The following is a 24,713-nucleotide window of genomic DNA, read 5'->3' as shown; positions in this document are numbered from 1 at the left end:
TCCCGGTAGAACATGATGTGAGGTGTGTAGAAGTGAGACATTGGCTATGGTGGGGCGAGCATCAGTATCACTGTGGGGAGGACGCTGGAAAGCAGGGGAATTGCTGGGGTGGCCCAGTACTTCTAGAGCAGCGACACAGTCAGACTTCATCTCAGATAAAAAGAAGAAAAAGTACAAGTATATGTGACTGAAGAGATGACTGCTCTTCCAGAGAACCAAGGTTCAGTTCTAAAAATCCACATGGTGGGTGGGATCTGATACTCCCTTCAGGGCCTCTGTGGGTACCATGCACACTAATTCATATACATACACACACACATGCATTCAAACGCTCAAATACATTTTTTTTTTAAATTTTGAGACAAGGTTTCTCTGTGTAACCACTCTGACTATTCCTGAACTCGCTCTGTAGACCAGGCTGACCTCGAACTAACAGAGATCCGCTTGTCTCTGCCTCCTGAGTGCTGGGATAAAGGCGTGTGTCATCACTGCCCACTATTTTTTAAAACCTTTAAAAAAAAAAGAGTAAACACTCTTATCTTGGTAAAACAAGCAGGTCTGCACCACGTGTCCTTCCCGTTCGCCACCAACCCTTCCACCCAGGGCTCCACTTTCTAGCAGATTCACTCTTGTTTAGTTGCTTCTGAGTGACAGCCCAGGACCCATGCCAGTCACAGCTTAACTCTCTAACTTCCTGCTTCGGGTCCTTTTTGGTAGTTTATTTCTGGGAAAGCTGTGAATAGGGCAGGTGACAGCAGGACCCCTCCAAGCCACGGGGCAGCTGCACCTTGGTGAAAGGATTCAGAGGCAAGCAAGCTAAGCTCTGCTGACAGGTCTTTTTCTAGGACCTGTGTGTGGGACACTGCTGGGTTTGTCCATGGGCTGTGTCTCCTTGACTACAGAATAAAATCCACACTCCTTGAGTGACCTTCAAGGATGGAAGAGTCTGTTGCAACAAACTCCTTTTCCCAGTAAGCACCTCCCTGGACTTTCATGGAAACACTGTGGTTAAAATTTAAAAGAATTGATGGAGATCTGTGTTGTCCGTCACCTTCAGGGCAGCTAAGCATGGGTTGTCTGCCTGTGTGACAGGCAACTCTGACACAAGTCAGGCCGAGTACATGGAATGGCTCTGCTTTCCCTTGTGACCTTCATCATTTGAAACCATTGCCCATGACATCTTAATGCATTCGGTTCCCAATCATACCCCGGACAGCTCTGGTGCGGGTATCCTTGGGGGCTCCCAGCAGCGAGATCTCCACACATTCCATGGCCTCGACTTTAAATCTGGTTGTTCTAAGCTGTCCGTTCAGCACTTACCCTTCCCACCCACTCCCATGTCCCCGACAACAACACTCTACATTCCGGACGGCATTCACCCGTGAACTACTCAGCGGCCCACAGTGAACAGACCACAGCACCTTCTGGCGGCTCGTGCCTGGTAACTGCCCCACATCCCAGCATCTTTGTTTCCTACTTGTGTAGATGATGATGTGGTCTACCAAAGCCTTCTTCACTGTCAGTGACACCTTCTACAGGTAGTTTGTAGCTCTATATGCTTACGTTGCCTAAAACTCCCAGTGCTTCTTCTGTCCCTGCCTTCCAAGCAGCTGGGACTCTTGGCTTGTTTTCTTTTAGCTCTCTAATGCTTTTTCTTTATTCCTTTGTTTAAATTAATTGATATTTTTAGGGCAGGGTGAAGTTACAAACATGTTGCTTTAGAGATTCTTTTATAGGAGAGTTGTTCTGGAGAGAGTTGGGCGGCAAGTTTTGGTACTAGAGGACCCAGGAATTGTCCTGGAAGGTCAGCACTCATGAACTCTCCTGTTGATCCAATGTCAGGGGCTGCTTGTCCATGAACACTGAGACGACACCATATCTGCCACTGATGGTGGAGTGCTGTCCTGATCAACCCATTGTAACTAAGCATGTTAGCTCCCTAATCTGGTCAGTGTACGGCTGGCTGATCGGGGTGCTTTGGTATGCAGGTACCTGGGAAGATCTCACTACACAGTGCCAGCCCAGGAAGAGAGCTGAAGAGTACAGTTTCTACTGAATGCACCCTCCCTTCACATCGTGGAGGAGTGGAAGACCCTCTGCATAAGATGAATAAAGAGGGGATTTAGGGCTGGTGTGTGGTTGCCATGTGGGGGAGGCTGAGCTCCCAGAGGGGGCATGAGGGAAAGTCAAAGAAAGGGATACTGAAGGAACCATTAGGTTTGGGGGCGTCACACTGGCTGAGCTGCTAGGTAAACCCAGCAGGTCACCTCTGCCTTAGGGTGGCTTTCTTTCTCATAGGTTGACCAATTCTCCAGAGGCTACTATTTCCAGCTAACTAGTTGGACAGTTTAACTTAAAAACAAAAATAAAAACCAACCAAACAAAAAAAAAAAACCCAGTGCTTTTATTTATTCATGACAAAGCTTTTTTTTCCGTCCTAACCCAACCAAAATAGATTGTTTCCCTGTGGTTGCCAGTTGTTTACTTGTTGCTAATTCGTTTGAAGCTCAGGTTAATACCAACCCCCCTCCCCCGCCGCTGCCCCTTCTCTCTTTGTCCCTGACGTGCTGGGGATGGGACCCAGGAGGCCAAGCACGGAGCTACATCCTAGTTGGGTTCTGTAGACTGAGAACTGGAAACGTGTGCATGTCTGTACTGGGGAAACGTTTGCGTGTGTGCTGGGGATCTTGTTTCCAGCAGCAGCACACTTAGTCCGCAACTGAAATGGTTGCTGCAGTTGAGAATACACTGGCCTCAAATTCACTCTGCTCCCAAGGGTGACCTCTGCTCCTTCTGCCTTCATCTCTCCAGTGCTGGGATGCCAGGCGCACCACCACACCTGGTTTATCTGTCGATGACTGAACACGGGAGCTCATGCTGGGCAAGTGTCCTGCTGGCTTTGCATGGTCTCAGGACTTTAGGCTTGTTCATCACTGTTCCTTCATGGGGCTGGTGAGTGTGCTCCCAAGTGCTGGGAGTGGGCAGGGCCAGGGGCACTTCTCCTGGGATTCCCGAGGTCCGCCTCATTTTTCCTTTCTTTAGATAAGATTGGTTAACTCCTTGCATTTCCAAGAAATGCCAGTGTCATTCCAGTTCAGTGTCTCTTTGACGGTTCCAAGTCTTGTTTTCATGTTGCTGGTGACCAAAGAACTTGCTAGCAAGTAAAGATACTGGGGCTGTTCAGGTTTGTCTGGGCTTTGCAGGCCTCTTTGGCATCCCCATCCTGTTCATCTCTCATATCCCATTTTTCTGAAAGTGGAATTTGTGGGTCGGAGGGTACCCGTTTGGTGTCTGATGACCTGTGTGAACCTATCCGTTCCTGCATCTTCCCAGTAACGACTGTTTCTCACTTACTTAAATGTAGGACTTTTCATCTTCATACAGAGCTCAGCAGCTCTCCAGGTGTACCTGCTGGCCATGTGTCTTCTTCTGTGGCTGTGACTGTCACACTTCTGGCTTCTGAAGTCTTTCAAATATTTACAGTGTTTGGAAAAGAAAGACCTTTCAGGCTGGGGTGATGGCCCAGTCCATGAAGTGCTTGCCTTGCAAGCAAGCATACTTGAGTTTTTCCATCCCCAGGAGCACATGGAAAAGCTGGTTGGGGGCCCCCACTGTAACCCCAGTGCTGGGGAGGCAGATCCCTGGAGCTCCTCAGCAGTCAGCACAGCCTACTTACTAGGTGTGAGTTTCAAGCCAGTGAGAAAGACACTTTTTTAAAAAAAAAAAACAAAAACAAAAAACAATGATAGCAAAAAAAAAAACAAACAAAAAACAAACAAACAAAAAACAAGCCCAAGGTGGATTGATTGCCCGTGGTGAATGATGCTGGAGTCGGAGTCCGGCACCCACTCCCCTCCCCCAACCCGGTTTCTTTCTTTGGAAGTGAGTAGATTGCTCACTGGATCTTGTTCTTTAGCAGGAAAGCCTTCTAGAACCACTCTAGAAAGGACTGAACTGTGTTGGTAATTCCCATAACACGTGTAGGGCAGGGCAGTGTACTTTACATGTACATTAGGAAATGAAGGAACCTTATTTGAGTGGACTTCACCGGTCTGTTTATCTGGGCTCTTTCTGGCAGCCTCCTGCATTAGAGGAGGGGGAGCTGGAGGGTTTAGCCTGGGTCGAGAGGTGGGTCTGACTGTGGGGTGGAGCTCAGAAGCTGGACAGGGCTCCTCACTTAGTGGAAGGGTACCCTGGCTGTCTGCCGCCGCTCTTTCCTTCCAGGGCCTTTCCCGCAGAGCTGAGCCAGGAGTGTGTTACTAGTCTCTTGTTGGGTACTCTTAGTAAACTCTGAAATAAAAAATGAAATTGTTTTTATTTAACCATTTTACCAGATGTTCCCTGGGCCTTGATGGATGCGGCATTTACTAGAAAGTTTCACTCCTGAGATGCAGTGTTATGGACACAGTTGCTACAGACAGTGACAGTTGGTGGGACTGGAAGACGGTCCCCCCCCCCCTTCTCTCTCTCTCTCTCTCTCTCCCTCTCCCTCTCCCTCTCCCTCTCCCTCTCCCTCTCCCCACCCCCAATGCGGTTTCCTCCCACAAGAAATGCTCTTTCATTGGGGTACTCTCCTCTTTCTCTGCTACAGGTCTAGCTTGTGCAGGCTATATTGCCTTGTGAAAGCAGCCAGCAGGCCCATGCACGTTGTAAGGAAGCCTCCTTTGGAGCTAAAGGAACCAGATGGGCCCTTGACTCTCCTAGTAACTGAGGCTGCTGGCCGGGGGTGAGGTTCATGAACCTGCAGGTAGGAAGAAATAGTGTGGGCACCCAGACTAGCTGTGTCTGCAGTGCTGGCCTTCAGCCCTTCCAAGAGAACAGCCTCTCAAGTTGGCTCTGCAAGGAGGGCGAGAGGACCAGAGAACCCACAGAAGCCGAACTGCAGGCCTGTCCCCTCCCTCCTGCCTCGCCCCTTCCTGCCAGCATTTCCTTTGGCCAAGTTGTAGAGTTTGCTAAAAGCCTGATGTTATGGAAGGTAGGGGAACAAAGAAAGAGGAAGTGGCTTGCTGTAATTCTGACAGCAGATCTGTTTTCTCTGAAAATGGAACTGCAGCGATGCATGCAACGGACTTGGCAGGCGGCACTCTGTAAATAACGCCTCCCAGGAGTTCCCAGCCTCTCCCAGGCCCGCAGGAAGCTTCCCCTGCAGCGCGGGGCGGGCGGCCCCGCACCTCACACCCTCCTGGGGGGGGGGGACTCTTATTCTGACGGGGCGCGGGCCTGTTGTGCCTGCCAAGTTTGTGAGGCCCCAGGCTTTCTTGTGGGAGGACGCTGGGCTGTCTTCATGCTCCTTGGCAATGATTAAAGTGAGGTTAGTACCAAAACCCCCTTTCATTTTATTCCCTTATCCTGCCGTTTTCAAAGCAGATGGCAGTGCTGTATTTTCAGCTGTAATTGATTTAAGCTGGGGAAGACAGAGCTGATGGGCGCAGCAGGGACGGTCCTCCGGTCCCTGTCTCCTGGCCGCCTAGCACCTTGTCCCAAGCCCAGTCGTGTAGCCACCAGAACCTCCTGCAAGGACGAGGGGGTTGTCGGGAGAGTGGGGTGTGGAGGGAGCTGGCAGAGTGAAGGAGCCCAGGTTCAGGTGCAACTGTCACATGACAGGGTCTGGTTGGAGGGGAGCAGCTGCTGGGGGCCCTGTTCCTCCTCCTCAGACCAGATGCCAGGCTCATGCTTCTGCTCTCAAATTTATTCTTAAAAGAAGGTAACGATAAATAAAAGCACTTGATGATGTCTGGAGGCTCTGACCTCAGCAGTGGGGCCTTTCCTCTGGACACTCCACTCAGGGTCCCCCACCCCCAGGCACTATTCTTGGCTTCTTGGGTCTGATAGAAAATGCTTTTGTCCCAGCTCTGGGGATCTTGGACAGTAGCTCTACCAAGCTCCCTCTGCCCAGCTAAGCTGCACCAGGCAGAGGGACCAGCAGGTTGGAGTGAGTGCCCTTGTTGTGTGGAATGGTGTAGACACGCTGAGGATCTGGTCCTGCCACACACTGCTGCTGCCGCTGCCACACAAGTGGTAGTCATTATAGTTAACTTTAGCCACCCTCAGAAGACTTGAAGCAAGAAATGAGAACCGCAGCTGTGTGGCTGTGGGTCTCCCAGAAGCTCTCAGCTGATCATGGCCTCTGCTCCTCTGGTGGTCTAGGAAGAGGCCATGGTCCCAGTGTCTGTGAGTGTTGCTCTCACAACCCAGGTAAGCTGATTTTTTAAAATTTTTTTAAAGGTTTATATATTTTATGTATACTAGTGCTCCAGCTGCATGTATGACTTTATGCCATCTGAGAGCATCAGATCCCACTATAGGTGGCTATGAACACCATATGGGTGCTGGGAATTGAACTCAGGACCTCTAGAAGAGCAGTCAGTGCTCTTAACCTCTGAACCATCTCCCCAGCCCCAGGTAGGCTGTTTTTAAGAAGGCTTTATTAGTTCTGTGCTCGTGGACAGGTGGCTAATGAGAGACATGTTCTAGAGACCCAACCTGATAGACTACTGGTTGTCAGGACTTTTATTTGTTTTTTCAAGGCAGGGTTTGTCTGTGTAGCCCAGGCCTCTAACTCAGAGATCCACTTGCCTTTGCCTCTGAGAGCTGGGATTAAAGGCTTGCACCACCACTGACCAGTTTGCCAGAACTTTTAAAAACAAAGACCAAGAATCACCCTGCGATCCAACAGCTCCTCTTCTGGGAGTTTATATAGAACAACTGGAAATAGGGTGTACTGGTTCCTGTTTGTACACCTAGACTTACAGTGGCTCTGTTCATATAGCCAAGAGCTGGGAACAGCGCAGGAAGAAGCCCGTCAGTGGTGGTTGACAAAAAGCATGAGTCTTTGTTGCAGTGGAATATATTCAGCCTTAAAAAGACAGGAAATTCTTACACATACCAGCACATGGCTGGACCATGAGGGTATGGTGCTAAATGAAATAAGCCAGAGTCAAAACAATGACGGTGCGTGAGTCAACTTATGCAAGGCCTCTAGTACGAAGAAAGAATGGGTGGCTCATCTGGAGGGAACAGGGTGGTCCTACCGGGAGGGTGGTGCTTAGTGGGGGCAGCAGAGAACTCATGGAGGGGGGTGGTGGTGATACATATTATATGGTTGTGTGAATGTACTTCCTGCTACTGACCAGCATCCTTAAACATGAGAGATGGCTCAGAGGTTAAAGGCCCTGACTGCTCTTGCAGAGGACCGGAGTTCAGTTCCCGTCACTCACAAATTAGTTAGCAACCACCTGGAGCTCTAGTTTTAAGGGATCCCACACCATCTTGTGCAGGAAAACACTCGTGCACAAAAATAAATTTGAAGAAACATTAAATGGTATTGTGTCCCTTACCATAACACATAAATAAACCATGGGGCTGGTGGATCTTTGGAATCGAGGAACACTGCTGAGTGTCACGGGGTGAGCAGTGTTGGGACCGCAGCTAGTGCTGAGCTGTCTGTTGTTGTCATCTACAGGAGGAGTCAGAGGACTCCAGGGGCAGTGACTTCAGTTGGATGCGTTTCGTAAGCGGAACCAGGGCCACCTGGCTTTTGGAGATTCTTACAGAGTGGACAGGTGTGAGGCTTAGAATCCTCTCCGCAGGTCTAGATCAAATGCCATATCAGCCATGAGCAGAAAGTTGGGTCCCTGTCTTCATTTTCTTCCCTGTTAAGAGCTCCAAGGTTTAGACTGAGTAAATTGTAACCAGACATTGCTCTTAGATGTCAGCCACCACACGGCTCGGGGAGAGACAGTTCTAGATGGCGATGCAGGCCTGCAGTCCTACTAATAAGGGAGGTTGAGGCAGGAGAATCTCAAATTGGAGGCCAGCTTGGAATCCATAGCAAGATACTAAATGGCAGCCTGGAAGGGCAGCTTTGTGACCTGGAGAAAGATGGAGTAGGCCCTCAATGACACGCTCTGTGTCTATGGGGAACTTCTAAGAATGGAGGAGACATTGTCATTAGTCCATCCAGTTGCTAGCATACTGTAGTGTTTCTAAGCAACAGGATAATTCTCAAAAAATTATCTTTCTTTAAAGTAATTTAAAGCTTATTTCTACAGTTCAATATATAAATATTTTAAAAAGAAATCCTCTCTTTCCCGTTTTTGGAAAATGTTCAGCGAGGATAGACCAGATGCTTGGAGCCAATCATGTCCCTAAACATTGTGAATACGTGTGTTCCAGATAGACAGGCCTTTGGGCCCTTTATTGGTCCTGTTATATAGAAACCATGGTATGTGTCAAAAGATCATTTCTCAGGTGCGTATCTCATTGCTGTAGATTCTCAATACCCGAGGTTCTGTAGCTAGCTCTGTGGTAATTTAGTGGCTGATTTTTGTTGTTATTTTTGGTTGTGGTTAGTAATTTTCAAGGTCAGTCATGGTTATAGGTGACTTGAGAAGAAAGACTCCCTTTCTTCCTGGTTTTTATTTGGTGTTGAATCAGTGTATTAAAGACTTCATGAGGTAATTTGGAACCTGTCACCACCAGCTGCAGGGTGCTGGGACCCCTGTGAAGGATGTGGGTGTGCAGCCATGTGGATTACACGTGTGGGAATGCAGGGTGCCTGCTCCAGAGGGGGTCACAGGTAGCGCTAATTTAAAAGAATGTTTATGTGTGACTTACCTTTCCTTTTAGAGTGTTATTTTATATGTATGGGTGTTTTTGCTTGTGTATCTGTATGTGCATTACATGGGTGTAGTACCCACAGAGGCCAGAAGAGGGTGTCAGTCTCTGGAGCTGAAGTTACAAGCAGCTGTGAGCCATCATATGGGTGCTGGGAACTGAGCCCAAGACCTCACCTTCCTATGGGACACAGGTGCTGAGGACCGCAGACCTGGGGTGATCTGTTCTTGTTTCACCCAGCACACACATCCTGGGCTTCAGTTCAGAGGTTACCACTGTGCCGAAGGAGCCAGCCTTTTCCCGGTGCTCGGGTCTCAGTGCTCCTCAGCAGTGATGCTCAGCGCCAGGCACTGCTATGGGACAAGGACTTGCAGCGTGGTGTGATGCTGCTGACCGTCTGGTGAGGACCTGGCTCCAGAGTAAAGTGAAGAGGCTGGTGTTTGTTGCCGAGTTCTGGAAAGTCAGGCAGGGAAAGACCTTTTTGGTAGCTGGAAGAAGAAATAAAGTTCCCTGAGTTTTTCCAAAAGGAAGACGTGGCACAAAGACACGGCCTCTGCGGTTACCTGTCACTCATTAGGAGGCAGGCTTTGTGCTGAAGCTTTTCTGTACCGAGTGGCGTGCCTGAGGAAGCAAGCCATGTCCCTACAAGTGTCCATGCTCTGTGTAGCCATCTCTGTGGCTGCCAAGCGCGGCACCCCCACACCTTGAGTAGGATGAAGCTTCTGATGTTTTCATCAACAGTCTGATGTGATTTTTCAGTGATTGTTTTTTACCCCTGCAAAGGTGTGGGGGAAATCAAGGAGGGAATCTTCCCACGATTTAGCGGACAGCTCTGCAAAGACCCTGTGGCAGCGTAGAGTGTGGTGTGTGGCGATGGCGTTTGCAGCCCTTTCCTCTCTGGTAGCTTTGTGATCAAAGGTTACTCTCCTGGAGTTTCTCCAGCAGCCCCGACCCAGGTGCTGCCCTGTCTGCCCAGCCTCATGAGTGCCTCTGATGCTGGTTGCTCCTAAGAATGGGGCTGCTCTTTGAAAGTCAGTTCATTCATAAAACTGTACCTGGTGCTGGGCAAGACATCAGCTGGCCCTGGTCTGTTTGATCACCCCTGGTGCTGGAGGGACCACATCTTCTCTCCTGGTCAGCTGCAGCCTTCCTGTGGGGACATTGGGAACTCCCTTTCCTAACCCTAGAAAGGCTTGTCCCCGAAAGCTGGGTGTGGGAGAGGGAGGCAGGGGCAGGTAGGCTTCCAGGTGGGTCTGTAGGGAACTGGTGCTGGATGTTTGGCACATCCTGGCCTCTTCCTTCACCCCACTCTCCAGTCTTCATCTCAGTGGTCCCAAGTCCTCCCTAACGGGTAACAATATAAATGCCAGCCCAGTGGTGCCTGTCCCTGGATGGAGAGGGAGTAGTCTAGAGGTTTCTGCCCATATCAGATGTGGCGGCTGGGCTTGGGCAGGAAGAGCCTGATGCTTTCCATCCCTCTCTAGTTTAAGGAGTGCTTAGTGCCAAAAACACAATAGTGGTTGTACTTTTTAGTATCATTCATTGAGAGACTGTATAATGACGAAAACAGCTGCAACCCAGGAGCAGCGGGGATGTGGAGTGAGCATCTATTAATCTCAACAGCATCCCATTCATTAGCATGAGTGTGCATGTGTGCAGCACATGATCTCCAGGCTCTGTAGACCGTGCTTGGCGTGCACACGGGCTCTTGGCCTGTTTGTGTGTCGTCCTTGGGGGTTTGCGGCCACAGGTGGACCAGTTCTTGCTTGACAAACATGGGGAGAACATGGTGCTCCACCCCCAGTCCCATGGCAGACCCCATTCTCCGGCTTCCGTTTCTTCTGTTGTCTCAGCTAATGATGTGAAACACGTGCAGACGGTTCTGGTCTGGGGGGAACGGGACTGGAGTCAGAGTGTGAGGCCCAGCCCGGGAAAACGGGGAGCCTGGGGCTTGTGAGTGGGACCTCTCCTGAGACAGAGCCAGAGCCGCCTTGGACTCACCTGGTTATTTTACATTGTTTTAGTTGATAGTGCCAAGTCATCAGAAAGGATGACTCACCTGGTTATTTTACATTGTTTTAGTTGATAGCGCCAAGTCATCAGAAAGGAGTATGTGTGAGAAGCTCTGCATGGCCGTCACATGACAGGAAGTGAACTGTGTGACTGTGTGGCACTGATTCGCTTCCTTAAGGCTTGCACTTCAGCTTCCAGAAGCCTTTACCTTACCTGGGTGCCGCATCACTGTGGCTGTCGGTCATAGCTCCTGGTGGATGCAAGTGACACCTGGGCTGCTGGAGGGGCCCGGGAGCAGGGTGGTGGTGGAGGGTACATCATGACGTAGCCAGGCTCTTTCATGACTTGAGTGATGGCTCAGAAGCCTTGGGGATCTTTGCTGTGGGGACCAGTCCCCAGTCCTCATCAGAAGGACGGCAACCTTTGCCTCCTGTTACAGGAGTGATTGGTTGCTCCTGCTTTGTCCCCTACCTGCTCTGGGACTTGGGCAGATCTCCCTTTGCTCTCGTTTTCCCTTCCCTCCTACAGCAGAGTTCTAAGGTCACACCTCAGAGCTGGTGTGGCACTGGGGGAGGAGTGGGGTGTCGTGCTCCCCAGCTGCCGTGGTGGCAAGTGGACACCAGGCAAGGGCATTCCTTCCAGCTGCCTGCAGGCTTGCTGGGCTGACGGTCGGAGGAGAGCCAGCTCCACAGGCATTCTCCGTGGAGAATTCTCCGTGGCACACAGGGAAGCAGATCCGTGGCTGCCTCCTAGCTTCGTACACCAGGTGTGACTCAGTACACAGCATGTGTTCTCTGAGAGCCAGTCCTGGTTTCTGTAAGATCCTAAAGCGGAGCTGGAGACAAGGCTCAGAGGTTAACAGCACTGGCTGGTTTTCCAGTGGTCCTGAGTTGAATTCCCCATAACTACATGGCGGCTCACAAACATCTATAGTGAGATCTGGTGTCCTCTTCTGGAGTGCAGGCACACGCATAGGCAGGACACTGTATACATATACATGATAAATCTTTAAAGCAGTGGTTCTCAGCCTGTGGGTTGAGACCCCAACAGGGATGTATCAGCTATCGTATTTACATTATGATTCATAACAGTAGCAAAATTACAGTTAGGAAGTCGCAGTGAAAATAATGTTGTGTTTGGGGTCACCACTACACGAGGAACTGTAAAAGGGTCGCAGCACTAGGAACCACTGCGCTAAAGCTTCAAAATGCCTTTGTATTAGTTATAGGTCAGTCAGCAGAGAGCATCACTGGAGAGGATTTCTGGAGATCTGTAAAGCAGTTTGACTCAGAGGTGAGGCAGAGCCGTGCAAAGATGGGACCATGAGCCCGAGAAGCCAGCCACGTGCATCCTGAGGACTGAGTCGGCAGGTGATTTTTATCATCATGCTGACTCGGGTCATTGGGCTCACAAGACAAATGAACCCTTACAGAGTCATCTTGCTGGCCTAACTTTTTTTTTTTTGGTTTTTCGAGACAGGGTTTCTCTGGCTTTGGAGCCTGTCCTGGAACTAGCTCTGTAGACCCAGCTGGTCTCGAACTCACAGAGATCCGCCTGCCTCTGCCTCCCAAGTGCTGGGATTAAAGGCGTGCACCACCATCGCCCGGCTTGGCCTAACATTTTTTAATTTTCACCATTTTTTGATAATATTTAGTATAGAATTATTATATAGCTTGACAAAATCTTTTCAAACCTTTTAAGCTTTAAAAACAACTTTTAAGACTTTTGTTAAACCTAAGGTACAAGCGCACACATTACTGGAGGCTAGCCCAGGGTCAGGCTCCCCAGTGTCACTGGTTTCTAGCTCCTTTTTCCTGACATGAATAGGCAGAGGCAGGTTAGGCGGATCTCTGTCAGCTCAAGGCTAGCCTGGTCTAGTGATTGCTTTTCTTCTGAGGGAGGCTAATTTCTTAGCTGCCAATCCCAGTCTCGATATCATCTTCCCTTTGAGTGCCTGTCACCTCAGTCACCCTTCAGTGGCATTGACTAACCACATCTTATTAGATCTGGTCACACACAACATCTGCCAGAAGACCCCATTTAGTCTGACAGAAATTAAAAGGCAATGCACAGGAGAGAATCAAATGCATCGCTGAGAGATGCATAGAAACAGGGCTCTGCTCTGCCGGGGAAGGTTTCACAGCTAAGAGCCGGGCCCTGGAGTCCTTGACGCAACGAGCGAGGTAACTTCAGACAGTGCCTCCGCCATCTGAGCCTGTCTCCCACTCTGAGTCCACCGTTGTGAGGTCTGAGCACTCAGCAACGGACCACCAGTGTGAATAGCTTGAGGGCCATCTTCCCACAATACTCTCTGCTCCCACAGGAGGGTTCCTAACAGGGACTCAGGTCTCAGCTTCCTGTGACAGAGGGAATGAGGCATTTATAGGTTGGTTGGTTCCCTGAAGTTGAGTTTTGAAATTTCACTGAGCAGAAAGTGAGACAGCACCTTTGTGTAGGCAGGGGACAGAAATGTCAGCCAGCCCCAATGGTGTTTGTTGTCCATGCTCTCTTGGCTTTGAGGTGGACATGGGAACATGGCTTTCTGGCTGTGGGCACAGAGGACGTGGTCTGTGCCATCGTATCCTTGTTAATGACATGATTCTTATCAAAGTTGATGGCCTCAGGTTGGTCGTGGTGTTGAGAGGATCTGAAGGCTTGGTTTCTGCCCCCCAACTATTAGTGTTAGACTGGGGGGGGGGGGCTTGTGGCTGCCATGCAGGATCCCAGGGCAGTGTTAGAGCAAGAGGAGCTCTGCCCCTGGCACACAGTGACGCCAGCACAGACTGGTATCAGGAAGGCTCATTCTGTCACCTCCGGGATATCCTGTGTGTTGTGGGAAGCCTGAGGCTGGGTGGGTCCTTCCTTACTCTTCTGCCCTGCCAACGTAGCATGGTTCCTAAGGCTGAGCAAGCTGCTGTGCAGGAGATGGAGCTGTAGTTCCTGGGATCTAGTCTGCTTTCCTTAAATGCCACTGACATTTTGTCTTCTGAGTTCAGAGGGTGATCAGGAGCACATGGCAACTGTCCCCAGGAAACTCTGGCCTAGAAGAGTGTGATGGTTTCTCTTTGCAACCTACCTTTTCTCTTTCTCTCCTAAAAGAGCTGGCATGAAATGGGCAAGGTCGATGCTCCCAGGCAGCTCCGTGAGTCTTCTAGGCCCTAGCAGGGCCCCTGTTAGTTTTCCCTCTACCAACTTGGTCTTTAAGGAGAGGCAGGATGTGTGTGGTTTGGGTCAGCGTCCTGACGGCACAGGACACACTGGGTTGTGATTCATTCAGAGGGGGAGGGACATGGAAAACAATGTCTGTCTTTAAGCTCCAGGAACCAGGAAAATGAGCTGGAAATATGAGTGGTGTGTAATTTTACTAAAATTAACCAGCAAGTTCCCAGGCTTGTTCTGAGCTCCGTGATTTTGTATGATGTATCATGCCCAGTGCCAACTGAACGACTTCCTCGGTATTGAGTCCTGAAGGCCCCTGCTAGTGCCCCCTCATTCTGTGCTCCTCTGTATCTCATCATTGAGGTTGTGCTTGGCCATGTAAGAGTGCTGTGGGGATCCAAGATGGTAAGGACTGGTGACCTGGAGGTCCAGGGGACAAGAGATGCTAGCCTGCCTGAGTTGTCTTGCCGTGTGCTGTACCCATTGTACCTCCTTTTGTATCCATTGCCTGCTGCAGGTTCATTTGGGAACCATAGTGCTCCCTGTGATTTCCCGCCCTTGTTAGTGTCTGCTGCTTGAGTCCCCGGGAGTGCAGAGTCCATCTGAAGGCTGCCGGTGCCCTGCAGTTCACTGGTCCAGTCTTGGCTCCCCATGAGTCTGCCCATCCCAGTTGTGCATCTGATGTCTTCCTTTCCCTGTGCAGGTGGTCTGTAACTCGAGACAGGCAGGACTTTGTCTCCGCAGAGCTTTCAGTGCTAGTGTAGGACCGGCAAAAGCCATCAGCAATGGTGTGGTGGCTTCTGCCCTGAGGGCTCGCACAAGTGCCTGGAATTCAGGGCCAATGTACATTCAGAGAAGCACAATATGGCGCAGCCTCCCCGGCGGATGGCAGGTGGACAGTTGTTGCTACAGTACAGCTTAAAGAGTTTGTGGCACAGAGCCAGAGGTAAAAATGGGAAGGCAGTTGGGGACGGAGTTAATGGAAAAGGTGCTGGCTGCTGCGACTTGAAAGGAGCTCTGTCAAGTCATATTTGCTTAATAAAAAGGTGGCCTTGAGATGAACACAGAAGGTCGGGGAATGGCGGGAGTGGTGAGCCTGTCGGTGTCCTGCAGGGCAGTTTCATAAGAGGCCTTCAGGGGATAAAGGTGGTGCTGTGTCCTGTCTTACAGTATGACTGTCACACGTGTGGAGTGTGTGTGTGCGCACATGGAGGGTGTGTGTGCATGCAGTGTATGTGGTGTGTGACTAAATATTAGCATGTTGCATTTGGCTGGCCCAGCATGCAGGCATGGCTGCTTCCTGCTCAAAGCCCAAGTACACATGGCCCGCTTCCCTGGTGGTAAAGAGCAGGCCAAACATGGGCTCTGAAGTCTCCTTTCAATTTTAAAGTGCTCACTCTGGCACCTGGTTAAAAAAAAGGGACAGACCCTAAGTGGACAGCACTGGTGATGGTTCTAGAGTCAGTGGGATGGAGGGAGGACAGAGCTGAGCCTGGAACAGTTTGTGTAAGCTGGGTCTTGTGGGTTCTCATGCTCTGCTCAGGGAAGCTGCTGTCTTCTGCTGCTGTGGTTTCTGGGTACAGTGCTGCCGACTGATTGCCATCTTCTACACTAATAAGAAGCAGACCCATACAGAGGAGGTCACTGGTCATCAGTGGATGAGAGAGTCCCTTGGCTCCCCACTGTCTTGGTGCCCTATCTGGACAGAGGTGGTAATGGGCACTGCTACGTAGAGGAGTAGGCACCAGTATGGCTTCGCATCAGAACTGGCTCAGAGCATGGGTCAGGTTTCTTTGGTCCTCAGCATTCCCATCCTACCTCAATGACCACTGGTGGTCAAACTGAGCACGAGTTGATCTCGTACGTAGGCAGGCAGGCAGCACTGCTAAGTGACATGCCTGCCAGAAGGGAAGGAGGGAGGTCACAAAGCCAACTTTGGCTCCAAAGGTTGCTTCTCCTACACTTAGGGCCTGGTTCCTCAACTTATCCTTTGGTCCTACCCTTAACACCGGTGTAGGAATGTCTCGGAAACATCAGGGGGAAGTGCATGGCTCCTCCCCAGAGCCCCCTTGCCAGTCACCCCCCTAAGCATGCCCCTGTCTTTCAGGAGTAAGACCGTCAACGGAGACTGCCGCCGAGATCCCCGGGAACGGAGCCGCAGTCCCATTGAGCGGGCTGCAGCTCCGGCTGTGAGCTTGCATGGTGGCCACCTGTATGCATCCCTCCCTGGCCTCATGGAGCAGCCTCTTGCGCTGACTAAGAACAGCAGTGACACCGGCAGGTCGGCTGTGGAGCGGCAGCAGGTGTGTATGTTGTTATGTCAAGCAGCATGGTTGGTTCTCTTCCAGAGGTGACCAGGTCAGGCTGGGTGTAGGGGACCATGAGCTGCATGGAAACCCTGAGTAGAAGTTCTGAAGTTTGAAGGGACTTGGGTTCTTCCATTCCTAAGGCTTCGCTGCTTTGCACAGTACAGGGTTGATCTTGATGAGGGAGCTCCCTTCTCCTTGTGTCGTCCCCCTCCCCCCCCCCCCCCCTTTCCCTGGCACTCTGAGAGGCCTGTGCTTACCCAGTACTGTTTCACAAAGTTAAATGTCAGTGGCTTTATTTTGGGCTTGTATCTTATAGTCATTGGTCACAAACCTGTGATTAGGACACAGGCCTTTTTTTATTATTACTGAAGAAAAAAAGTTCTTTCTTTCGGGGAGAGGGGCATTTGAGACAGGGTTTTTCTGGTGTAGTCTTGGCTGTCCTGGAACTCACTCTGTAGACCAGGCTGACCTTGAACTCATGCTCACTTAGATCTGCTTACCTCCAGAGTGTTGGGATTAAAGGCATGCACCACCATTGCCTGGCAAAATTATTACTTTTTAAAAAACAAGGCCAGATCTGGTAATTCAGATTTATAATATAGTTACTTGGGAGGTTGAGGCAGGAGGATCAAGTTGAAGGCAACTTCATAAGACCTTACCTTGTCTCACAAAGAGCAGAAAGGTAGAGGGATGTCTTACCTTAGCACCACACCCAGCAAGCCCCAGAGACAACAAAGGGTGAGGCTTCTGACAGAAACTGTGTGAAGAGGCTTTGAAAGCACAGAGACCATGTGCAGCTCTGTGTGACCCATGCTGGGCCTGCGGTTCCTAGGTTCCCAGTGGGTGTTTGTGCACTCATTGATAAGGAGAAAGGGGCCTGGCCCCAGGGAGATGCTGTGTGTCAGGGGCGGCTCACCTGCAGGTGCCAGGCAGGGGTGGGGACCCCAGTGCATCTAGTCTCTCCCCCTGGATGTGCTGTTTGGAGCACAGTGGGCTCCAAGAGCAACTGAATGCAGGGAGGTTCCTGTCAAGAGGAGCTGGGCCCTCTGGCAGCAGCTGCCCAGCCTAGTCGGTGGATGAAGAGGAGCTGACTTGTTCTCCCTCCTGCAGAACCGGCCCTCCGTGATCACCTGCGCATCTGCAGGCGCCCGCAACTGCAACCTCTCTCACTGCCCCATTGCGCACAGTGGCTGTTCTGCACCCGGGTCTGCCAGTTACCGAAGACCACCCAGTGGTGAGTTTTCCACCAAAGCCTGGTGCATGTGGGAACCCTGGATTAAGCTGTGAGCTGTAACTTCTCTCCCTAAAATTCACTTAGTGTGTAGTTTAAAAACACTGCTCTGAGCACACGTGTATCTTGAACCGGCCATGCCTTGGGTGGGAAGGAATTAAGGACATTTAGTCCCTGGCCCCTCCGGGCTTCAGATGACAGAGATAGGCTCCACCACTGTCATTTAGTGCCATAAAGACACTCTGGATTCACCTTCCACCCAGGGTGCATAAGTACCACTGACTAGGGTCCCCTGGCCCACTGATGCAGCCTCCTCTCCTCTGATCCGCCCTCTGCAGCAACTGCCACCTGTGACCCTGTGGTGGAAGAGCACTTCCGTCGGAGCCTGGGCAAGAACTACAAGGAACCAGAGCCAGCACCCAACTCGGTGTCTATCACTGGCTCTGTGGATGACCACTTTGCCAAAGCACTAGGTGACACATGGCTTCAGATCAAAGCGGCCAAGGACAGCGCTTCCAGCAGCCCAGAGTCAGCCTCCCGCCGGGGCCAGCCTGCCAGCCCCACTGCCCACATGGTCAGCCATAGTCACTCCCCCTCTGTGGTCTCCTGAAGGGGGCTCCACCCTCCAGCCACACAAGGATCTGCATGGTTTGCCTGAGCTTTCAACAGTCAGTGCTTCAAAAAACAAAAAGCAAAAAAACAAAAAACAAAAAAAAATAGAAAGGAAAAAAAAATCTTAGGGGGAGGGTGGGAGGGTGGTTTATTCGCAAAACCATGTTGTCTGGACTTTTGTTCTACTCTGTTTTGTACTTTTTGGTGTTCGTACAAGGGGTCTCACCATGGCAACAGGAACAACATGGAGCATCGGTCCAGCAGAGCATCCTTGCTTCCTGTCCTGGTTACCAAAGAAACCTCTGCAGGTCTGCCACCTGGCAGCCGGGACCCTGCGGCCCTTTCCTAGTCACAAGCCATGAAGACATGGGGATCCGGACGCTTTGTGCTCTTAGCTTTTGAGACTGGGTGTGCACGGCTTGGCTTCCTCCTGGGGTCCAGTTCAGTCCGTGTGTACATGTGTCTGCCTGAAAAGAACTGTCCTGATTTGCACTATGGAGGGCAGGGCTGCCTGTTGGGCGACTGTCTGCGATGCCAGCACCAAGGGCAAACTGCTAGGGAACACTTCTGATCATGTGTGCTTGCATTGTTGCTGAACTTAGAAGGTCTCTAGCAGGTTCTAGGTCTTTCTCTCTAGTCTTGAGGTGCTCACAACTGGACTGCAGGTTCCCCCTGACCATGGGCATTTACCGTTTCTGAACATTGCAGTTGGTGAGGTTAGTGCAAAGGCTGGAGGACTCCGTAGTGCTTCTGACATGGTGCATGTCTTAATACGAAAAATAGCTGGTTTCTATTGACTGTAAGCTCAGACTGTAGCACTGACTGGCTTTTTGGCGGCGGCATTAGCCTATCCCGTCAGTTACAGTTCTAGATACATTCACTGCTGGTACAGCTGTGCTTCTGAGGGGTGTAGTCGATGCTCACTTCACTCTGAGAAGGAGTGCACAGCCGGTGGGTGTGGTAGGCTGGGGAGCCCATTGCTGCTGATTTTTCTGCATCCTGGGCGGGGGACTTGAGTTCATGTCTTTAGGCTCCTCGTGCAGACTGCTCCCTTCCAACTCCTGGCCAAACAGCAGGTGCCTGACATCTGCAACACGGGGCTGCGTGCGCTTCCTCTCATGCCGGGGCCAAGGCTGTACACATTCCTCTATAATAACTCCACAGTTATTCCTGCATCACTAGTGCCCGCTCTATTAATAGCTACTAACTAGACATTAGAAGCAAGCAGGACAGACAGGGCTGGGGATGCCCCACAGCAGCTGCTCCTCCCGGCCGTGAGCTTTTCTGTCCCCTGTCCCGCTCGAGGAGGGCTAGGACATCACCTGGCTAGAACCACCTCCTCAACAAGGCATTACGGACTCCTTGCACAGGGGAGCCCATGGGGCTGACTTTCAGCAGGAGGAAAACAGGTTAGGTGTTGAACTTGGGAAACAGGCGAGGGTGGAAAAATGGGGACTGATACCCGAGTTACAGGGTGGCTACTGGCCTTCACAAAAGTGGACAGCCCTCCTGCCCCGCACACTTCACTCCACTCTCCTGGGCTTCCAAGCTTGGCATTCAGGCCCCTATATTTTCTGTAGGAAAAAAAGAATTGTTGAGAACACTTTTTTTTATATAGGTAATTTTAAAGACCATCATTACGCTGTGCGTAAAGAGTGTACAGAGAAATTTGTAGGTATTTTTGAAGAACAATTAATTTGTTAATGATATGTAGCTATTTAATTTTTCCCCTTTCCTATCGTAATCATTTTGTTGTTGTTGTTTGGGAAAAAAAAGTTGATCTTTTTTTGTCGTAGGTGTGTCTGTAATCGTGCAGGTACACAGTTACACCATGACAACACTGTCCGCATTCATAGCCACTAGTTTGTTATTCTACAGGCTACTGAGGTTGTCACAGGAAAACAACCGCACCGCGGACTGGCTCTGTGGGCAACAGGCCTCAGACACCCGTCAGTGAACGGGTCATTGCTGTTGGGGTAGGGGTGGCAGTGGGGGTGACTGGGTCTCTGGGGCACCGACCTATCTGGAATAGGCTGTGTCCTGGAGGGGAATGCCACACGTCAGCGGAGGGGTGCGCCATCCTGCCTGGGCAGGAGCTTGTGTCTTCCCCAGAACCAAGCCACCCATGTGCATGCTGACCCCTCTCTATGTTTGTAAATCTGTAATATACCATTCTCTGTGGCCTGTTTTTCCTGGAAGAAGAAAAAAAAAGGTTTGGCAGGCCATCTTTTTTTTTTTTTTTTTTTTTTGTACTTAAAAGGTAGCCTTAAGAACAATAATAAAGTGCTCTTAAACCAAGGTTTTGTGTGATTCTTCCATCCTAGGGTGGCATGTGGTGCCGCCCTGTGCCCAGGCCTGACTGTTTCTGGGAATCCTTGTGCAGGTGGGCAGGGTTACCTCTTGCAGCCTCTACCTTAGGCCAGCCAGGGTCTGCTGAAGTCAGCCATGTATGGGCTTCTGTTCTCGACATGACCCAAGTGGGAGATGTGTAAGCGTGGGAGATGTGTAAGTGTGGGAGGGGGGGCTGCTAGGAAGAGCACTTCTACTTAGGGTGACCACAGTTACCAAGGGCCTACCGGAATGAGGAGGAAAACTAGCCCTGCCCCAGTAGCAGCCGCAGAGAAGCACCTGCCTGTGGTCCAGCTGCACACCAGTCAGGCAGAGCTCTGCCCTGCTTTCCACCAGCACCGTGGCAAGAGCTTCTCCTCATCCCTGGAGCAGGGTGGCACCACAACATGCCGGCAGCTGAGGGTGGGCCAGTGTGGTGCTGCCAGGGCCCACAGCAGTACTCAACATGGGGCTCCTAGCACATCTTGTTTGATCTATGCGGAGTCAGATGCTCCCTCACTCCTACTGGGCCCAGGTGAGAAGATCCCAGGGGAATCTTTGGACAGCAGGAGAGGAAAAGATCAATGCGCATGGAAGGACCCCCAGTCAGTGGCAATGCCAAAGTTGTTATTGCAGGAAAGAGCAGAACTGGGCAGCAGAGGGTACCCCTAGTCCTCAGGGGAGTAGGAATCAGAACCAGGGAGGTGGCAGGGCCCAGATGGCCAGTCCTGGGGAACAGTCCTGCGCCGAGGCCCGAACACTCCTGAGCTGTGGTTCCTCAGATGGTCTCCTCATCACTCATGTCCCAGATCTGTGTGGAGAAGGGGAGATACTGAACTGAGGGGACATTCCCCAACTACAGCTTCATGACAACAGAAGCATACCCTCCCACAAACACTGTGTGTGCCTCCCAACACAGGATTCCCCTCTGCAGAGCTGCCCTGTGTTTCTTGTTCAGTGGATTAAACCTCAAGTTTCTTCCTTTCCTCAAAGCCAGTGGACGAGCTGATGAGAACTGCAGCAGCCCCTCCCTTCAGCCTCTCCCACATCCCCAGTGTGCCCCGCCAGCTCCTGACCTTTGCAGCATGCACTATTGGCCCAGTCAGCTTGTCCAGCTGAACTTGTCAGGGGGCAGGAGCTCTTGGGAACCTGTGCTGTCCCACCGTCCACACTACTTAGGCCAAGTGCAGGCAAGGGAGCTGGCTGTCACTCAGAAGAGCCCTACCCCAGCAACCCCAGGTTACCTAGGCAGGGTGACAGAGACTACCAGATCCTGCCTCTGTATCCCTGGGGAGCCTGAGGGTGTGAGCAGGGGAGGGAACCCGCTCCAGGCCTCTGTCCCAGTAACTCCTGGCAAAAGTCCTGCAGAGAGGTGGCCCGAGGACAACATGGCAGGTCCCAAGACTGGTGCCCTAGGTACCCTAAGGGTCCCCAGAGAGCTGGTCCCTGAAGCTATGCCTTCAGCCTCCCACAATTCCTAGAATGGGTTACACAAGGCTACCTCAGCCCTTGCATAGCCCAGGAAAGGGATGGCTTGTGGGTAGGAGGCAGGAGGTCTGGCCAAGTTAAACATTCACAGCAGTGCTGGTTGTCAAGGAGGTAGACAGCAACATAGGTGACTTCCCCTCTCGAGTAGAGGTGGCAGTGTCCCCATACTGTCTCTCTATTTCGACACAGGCCCTTGCCTTAGAGCAAGAGAACTTGCCACCTGTATTATTGGGCACTGTGTCTCTGGTCCCTTCAGAGTGATGCCTGGCCTCGTGAGGCAGGTAGCATAGCTGCCTGCATGTAAGAGCTCTTGACCTGGTCTTTTGGATGTGCAGGCTGATGGATGGGGAAATAGAACCATCAAAATCCCAGCATGAGTCCCTGGCCCATTCCAGACGCACATTTACACAGATGCCTGGGCTATGGGTTGTGTGCAGACCCAGAGCTAATACTCCCATAATGCCTCACTCCTGCCAGTGAAGTAAGGAGGAAAACAGCTCAGAGTTTGCCTGAGATCACACAGCCAACAAGCTGCCAGGCTGGGGAGCCAGCATGGAGGAAGGAACGCTGAGGAGGGGACTGGGGCTGGAGGTATCAGACCAAGAGGATGGAAGATGAGCTCTGGAGTTTCTGCCCAGCCTTCCTGGCTGAGTGGCATCCTCTGTGCATGGGCAGGTAGACTTGGCATGGTTGCTCCTGGACCAGCTGTTTAGTTTAAAGGTTGTGACCAGTGGGGCTGCTGTGGGCACTGACTGACTCTTGGAGAGGCTCCTGCAAGCCAACCAAAGGGCTCACTATGACATCACTGGGGGTCTTCCAGACCCAACTCCTAGGGACAATGGAGGACCTTTTTACTAGGGCAGCCTGGCCATGTCCATTGGTGGGGTTCATACAGCACCCAGGGCAGCACTGGCCTAGCCAGCCTCCCATTTGTCTTCTGTGTGAATAAAGAAGATGGCGAGTTGGCAGAGGTCTGCTTAAATGTTAATGCTTGGTGCTGGCATAGTACTGTTACCAAGTTTCACGCTACAGCCTGGACTAGCCTCGAACTCACAGCCATGCAATCCTGCCGTAGCCTCCCAAGTGCTAGGATTACAGACATATTCTTTCCACCATAGCAAGTTTCTATACTCTTTTTCTAAAGAGAAAGGTACCATAGAGGTTTTGTTTGTTTGTTTGGTTGGTTTTAACAAGAATTAAAAAGTTCATGCTTGAAAACAAAAAGGCCATCACAAACTAGGAGAGAATTATTTCATATAAAAGGAGTTAGTGTAAAGAACTCTTCTTAAAAATGGGCAAAAAAAAAATGGAACAGATGCTTCACAGTGGACACTTGTTAGCCAATCAAACCACAGAAGGGGCTGAGGAGATGAAGACCTGAGTTCAAGTCCCTAGAGCCCTTGTAAAGCTGAGCATGGTGGCATGTGTCTGACCCATGTTCCTACGGAGAGGTGGGAAGTAGAGACCAGCATCACCAGAAACTCCTGGGCTAGCCTGCTGTACAAAGTGGCCGACACAGAGACCTCCTTGTCTGTGAGTGAGGCGGAAGGTTTGCTTCCTCCATGTGCACACATACATCTACACACACTCGCACACACCACACACATGTATTTAGTTAGGGTTACTATTGTGGTAAAACTCCATGGGCCAAAAGCAACGTGGAGAGGAAAGGGCTTATTTGGCTTACACGTTCACATCACAGTCTCAACTGAAGGTGGCCAGGGCAGGAGCCCAGCTCTGCATGGAAAGACAGGAGGTCAGGCTGAGTGCCGGGGAGGATGTCTGCCTGAACTACAGCTCCAGAGGGCATCAAGGTGTACCAGCTGCAGCACAGGCATGACAGCCTCTGGAAAGGAGCTGCTGGCATCCAGTTCCAGCCTGGGTCCGCTCTGGGCCACACCGCAGTGCACACCATAGGCCGAGGGGCCTCTTCCATGCAAACTGTCATAACCCAGGGATGGCACAATTGTATTTTGGGGTGTGTTAAATGTGTTCACTTGCTAATGTAAACATTTTAAACCACACTGCAGCTAGTGAAAGTTGGGGTTGGCACTCCTTATGCCTTGTGGGCCTCTGCATGGCCCATTTCCCACCCCCTATAACACATCCCTCTTTTGGGAGGGTCAGGAGCAGGGGTGGATTGTGTTGGGACCAGGTAAAGATCTTGGCTTGAGCTTCCTCTACAGACTCCCTAGGAAGAACTAGACCCCCTGGGGGAGGCTGGAAGGTCTGTCACATGTTCTGAGGAATATGAACCCCGCTTATCCTTCTCCTGTGTGCCACCATCCCTCACAGACCCTCCTAGGCAGCTAGTCATAGGTTTAGGGGGCTTCTGTCAGCAGGTAGCACCAAGACCAGGAAGGGATTCCCAAGACAAAATGCCTAAGCCAAGAGTGAGCCGACTGTGGGTCGGTGCATGGCCCATGACATCCTAGGCCAACTAGGGCAGGCAGGAAGCAAGGTGGTGGAGGCCATAGCCTAGGGAGGTTGGAAACTGAGGGGCAGGGCTGGCTGTGGGTGCTGCGTAGCCTCCTGATGCCCATCTGAGAAGCAGGCAAAGGATTTTTTGTCCCTGGGTCTCTACAACCCCTGGGACAGTCTTACAGGTAAAGCTGCAATAGTGTAGGACACACACAGGCCTGCTTGTCCAACATGCCCAGAGCAGGAGAGAAGAAAGGCTTCCCTCTGCCATGTAGGCCTCTCCATGTGGTGGGGTCAGTAAGGAGAAAAGGGAGGCCGTATCCCTGAGTATACCTGCAGCTACTCACCAACTGTTTGTCAGTTCTAACTGGGGGTTGCCATGGGGTTGGGGACGGTGCTGGGGGAGGGGAGCTATCAAAGACCCTCTAGCTGGCTGCTTCCTTGCAGTTTCTCTCCTGGTCCCTGGCAGGAGACCACTTTTGGCTGTGAGTAAGACAGCCCTGCCCCCTTGCAACTGCATGGTAAGTTTAGAGCCT

The 24,713-nt window shown here is 51.2% G+C and overlaps 2 protein-coding genes across 6 annotated transcripts in view; one reads left to right on the top strand and one right to left on the bottom strand.

Moving 5' to 3' along the window:
- Positions 1 to 20,175, top strand: part of Vgll4 (vestigial like family member 4) — a 114,896-nt gene extending 94,721 nt beyond the window's left edge. For 4 of the 5 annotated variants that reach the window (XM_041680193.1, XM_041680202.1, XM_041680210.1 and 1 more), the window contains 3 exons: positions 15,896 to 16,091; positions 17,208 to 17,331; positions 17,667 to 20,175. In XM_041680193.1, the coding sequence (XP_041536127.1) occupies positions 15,896 to 16,091; positions 17,208 to 17,331; positions 17,667 to 17,938 (592 nt within the window). In that variant the 3' untranslated portion in view covers positions 17,939 to 20,175. Of the gene's footprint in view, positions 1 to 5,270; positions 5,312 to 15,895; positions 16,092 to 17,207; positions 17,332 to 17,666 lie in introns of those variants that run through there. The other variant, XM_041680217.1, reaches the window with a different exon arrangement.
- An 18-nt stretch (positions 20,176 to 20,193) lies between these two features.
- The window catches only part of Atg7 (autophagy related 7), a 214,003-nt gene continuing 209,483 nt past the window's right edge, over positions 20,194 to 24,713 (bottom strand). Inside the window, exon 19 of the mRNA XM_041680156.1 lies at positions 20,194 to 21,079. Within this exon, the coding sequence (XP_041536090.1) occupies positions 21,047 to 21,079 (33 nt within the window). The 3' untranslated portion in view covers positions 20,194 to 21,046. The remainder of the gene's footprint in view (positions 21,080 to 24,713) is intronic.

This window comes from Microtus oregoni, unplaced genomic scaffold (genome assembly GCF_018167655.1).
Source record: "Microtus oregoni isolate MIOR12 unplaced genomic scaffold, Mior012 000002F_ref0000024, whole genome shotgun sequence".
NCBI classification, from domain to species: domain Eukaryota; kingdom Metazoa; phylum Chordata; class Mammalia; order Rodentia; family Cricetidae; genus Microtus; species Microtus oregoni.
This window is presented reverse-complemented; position numbering and strand designations above follow the sequence as displayed.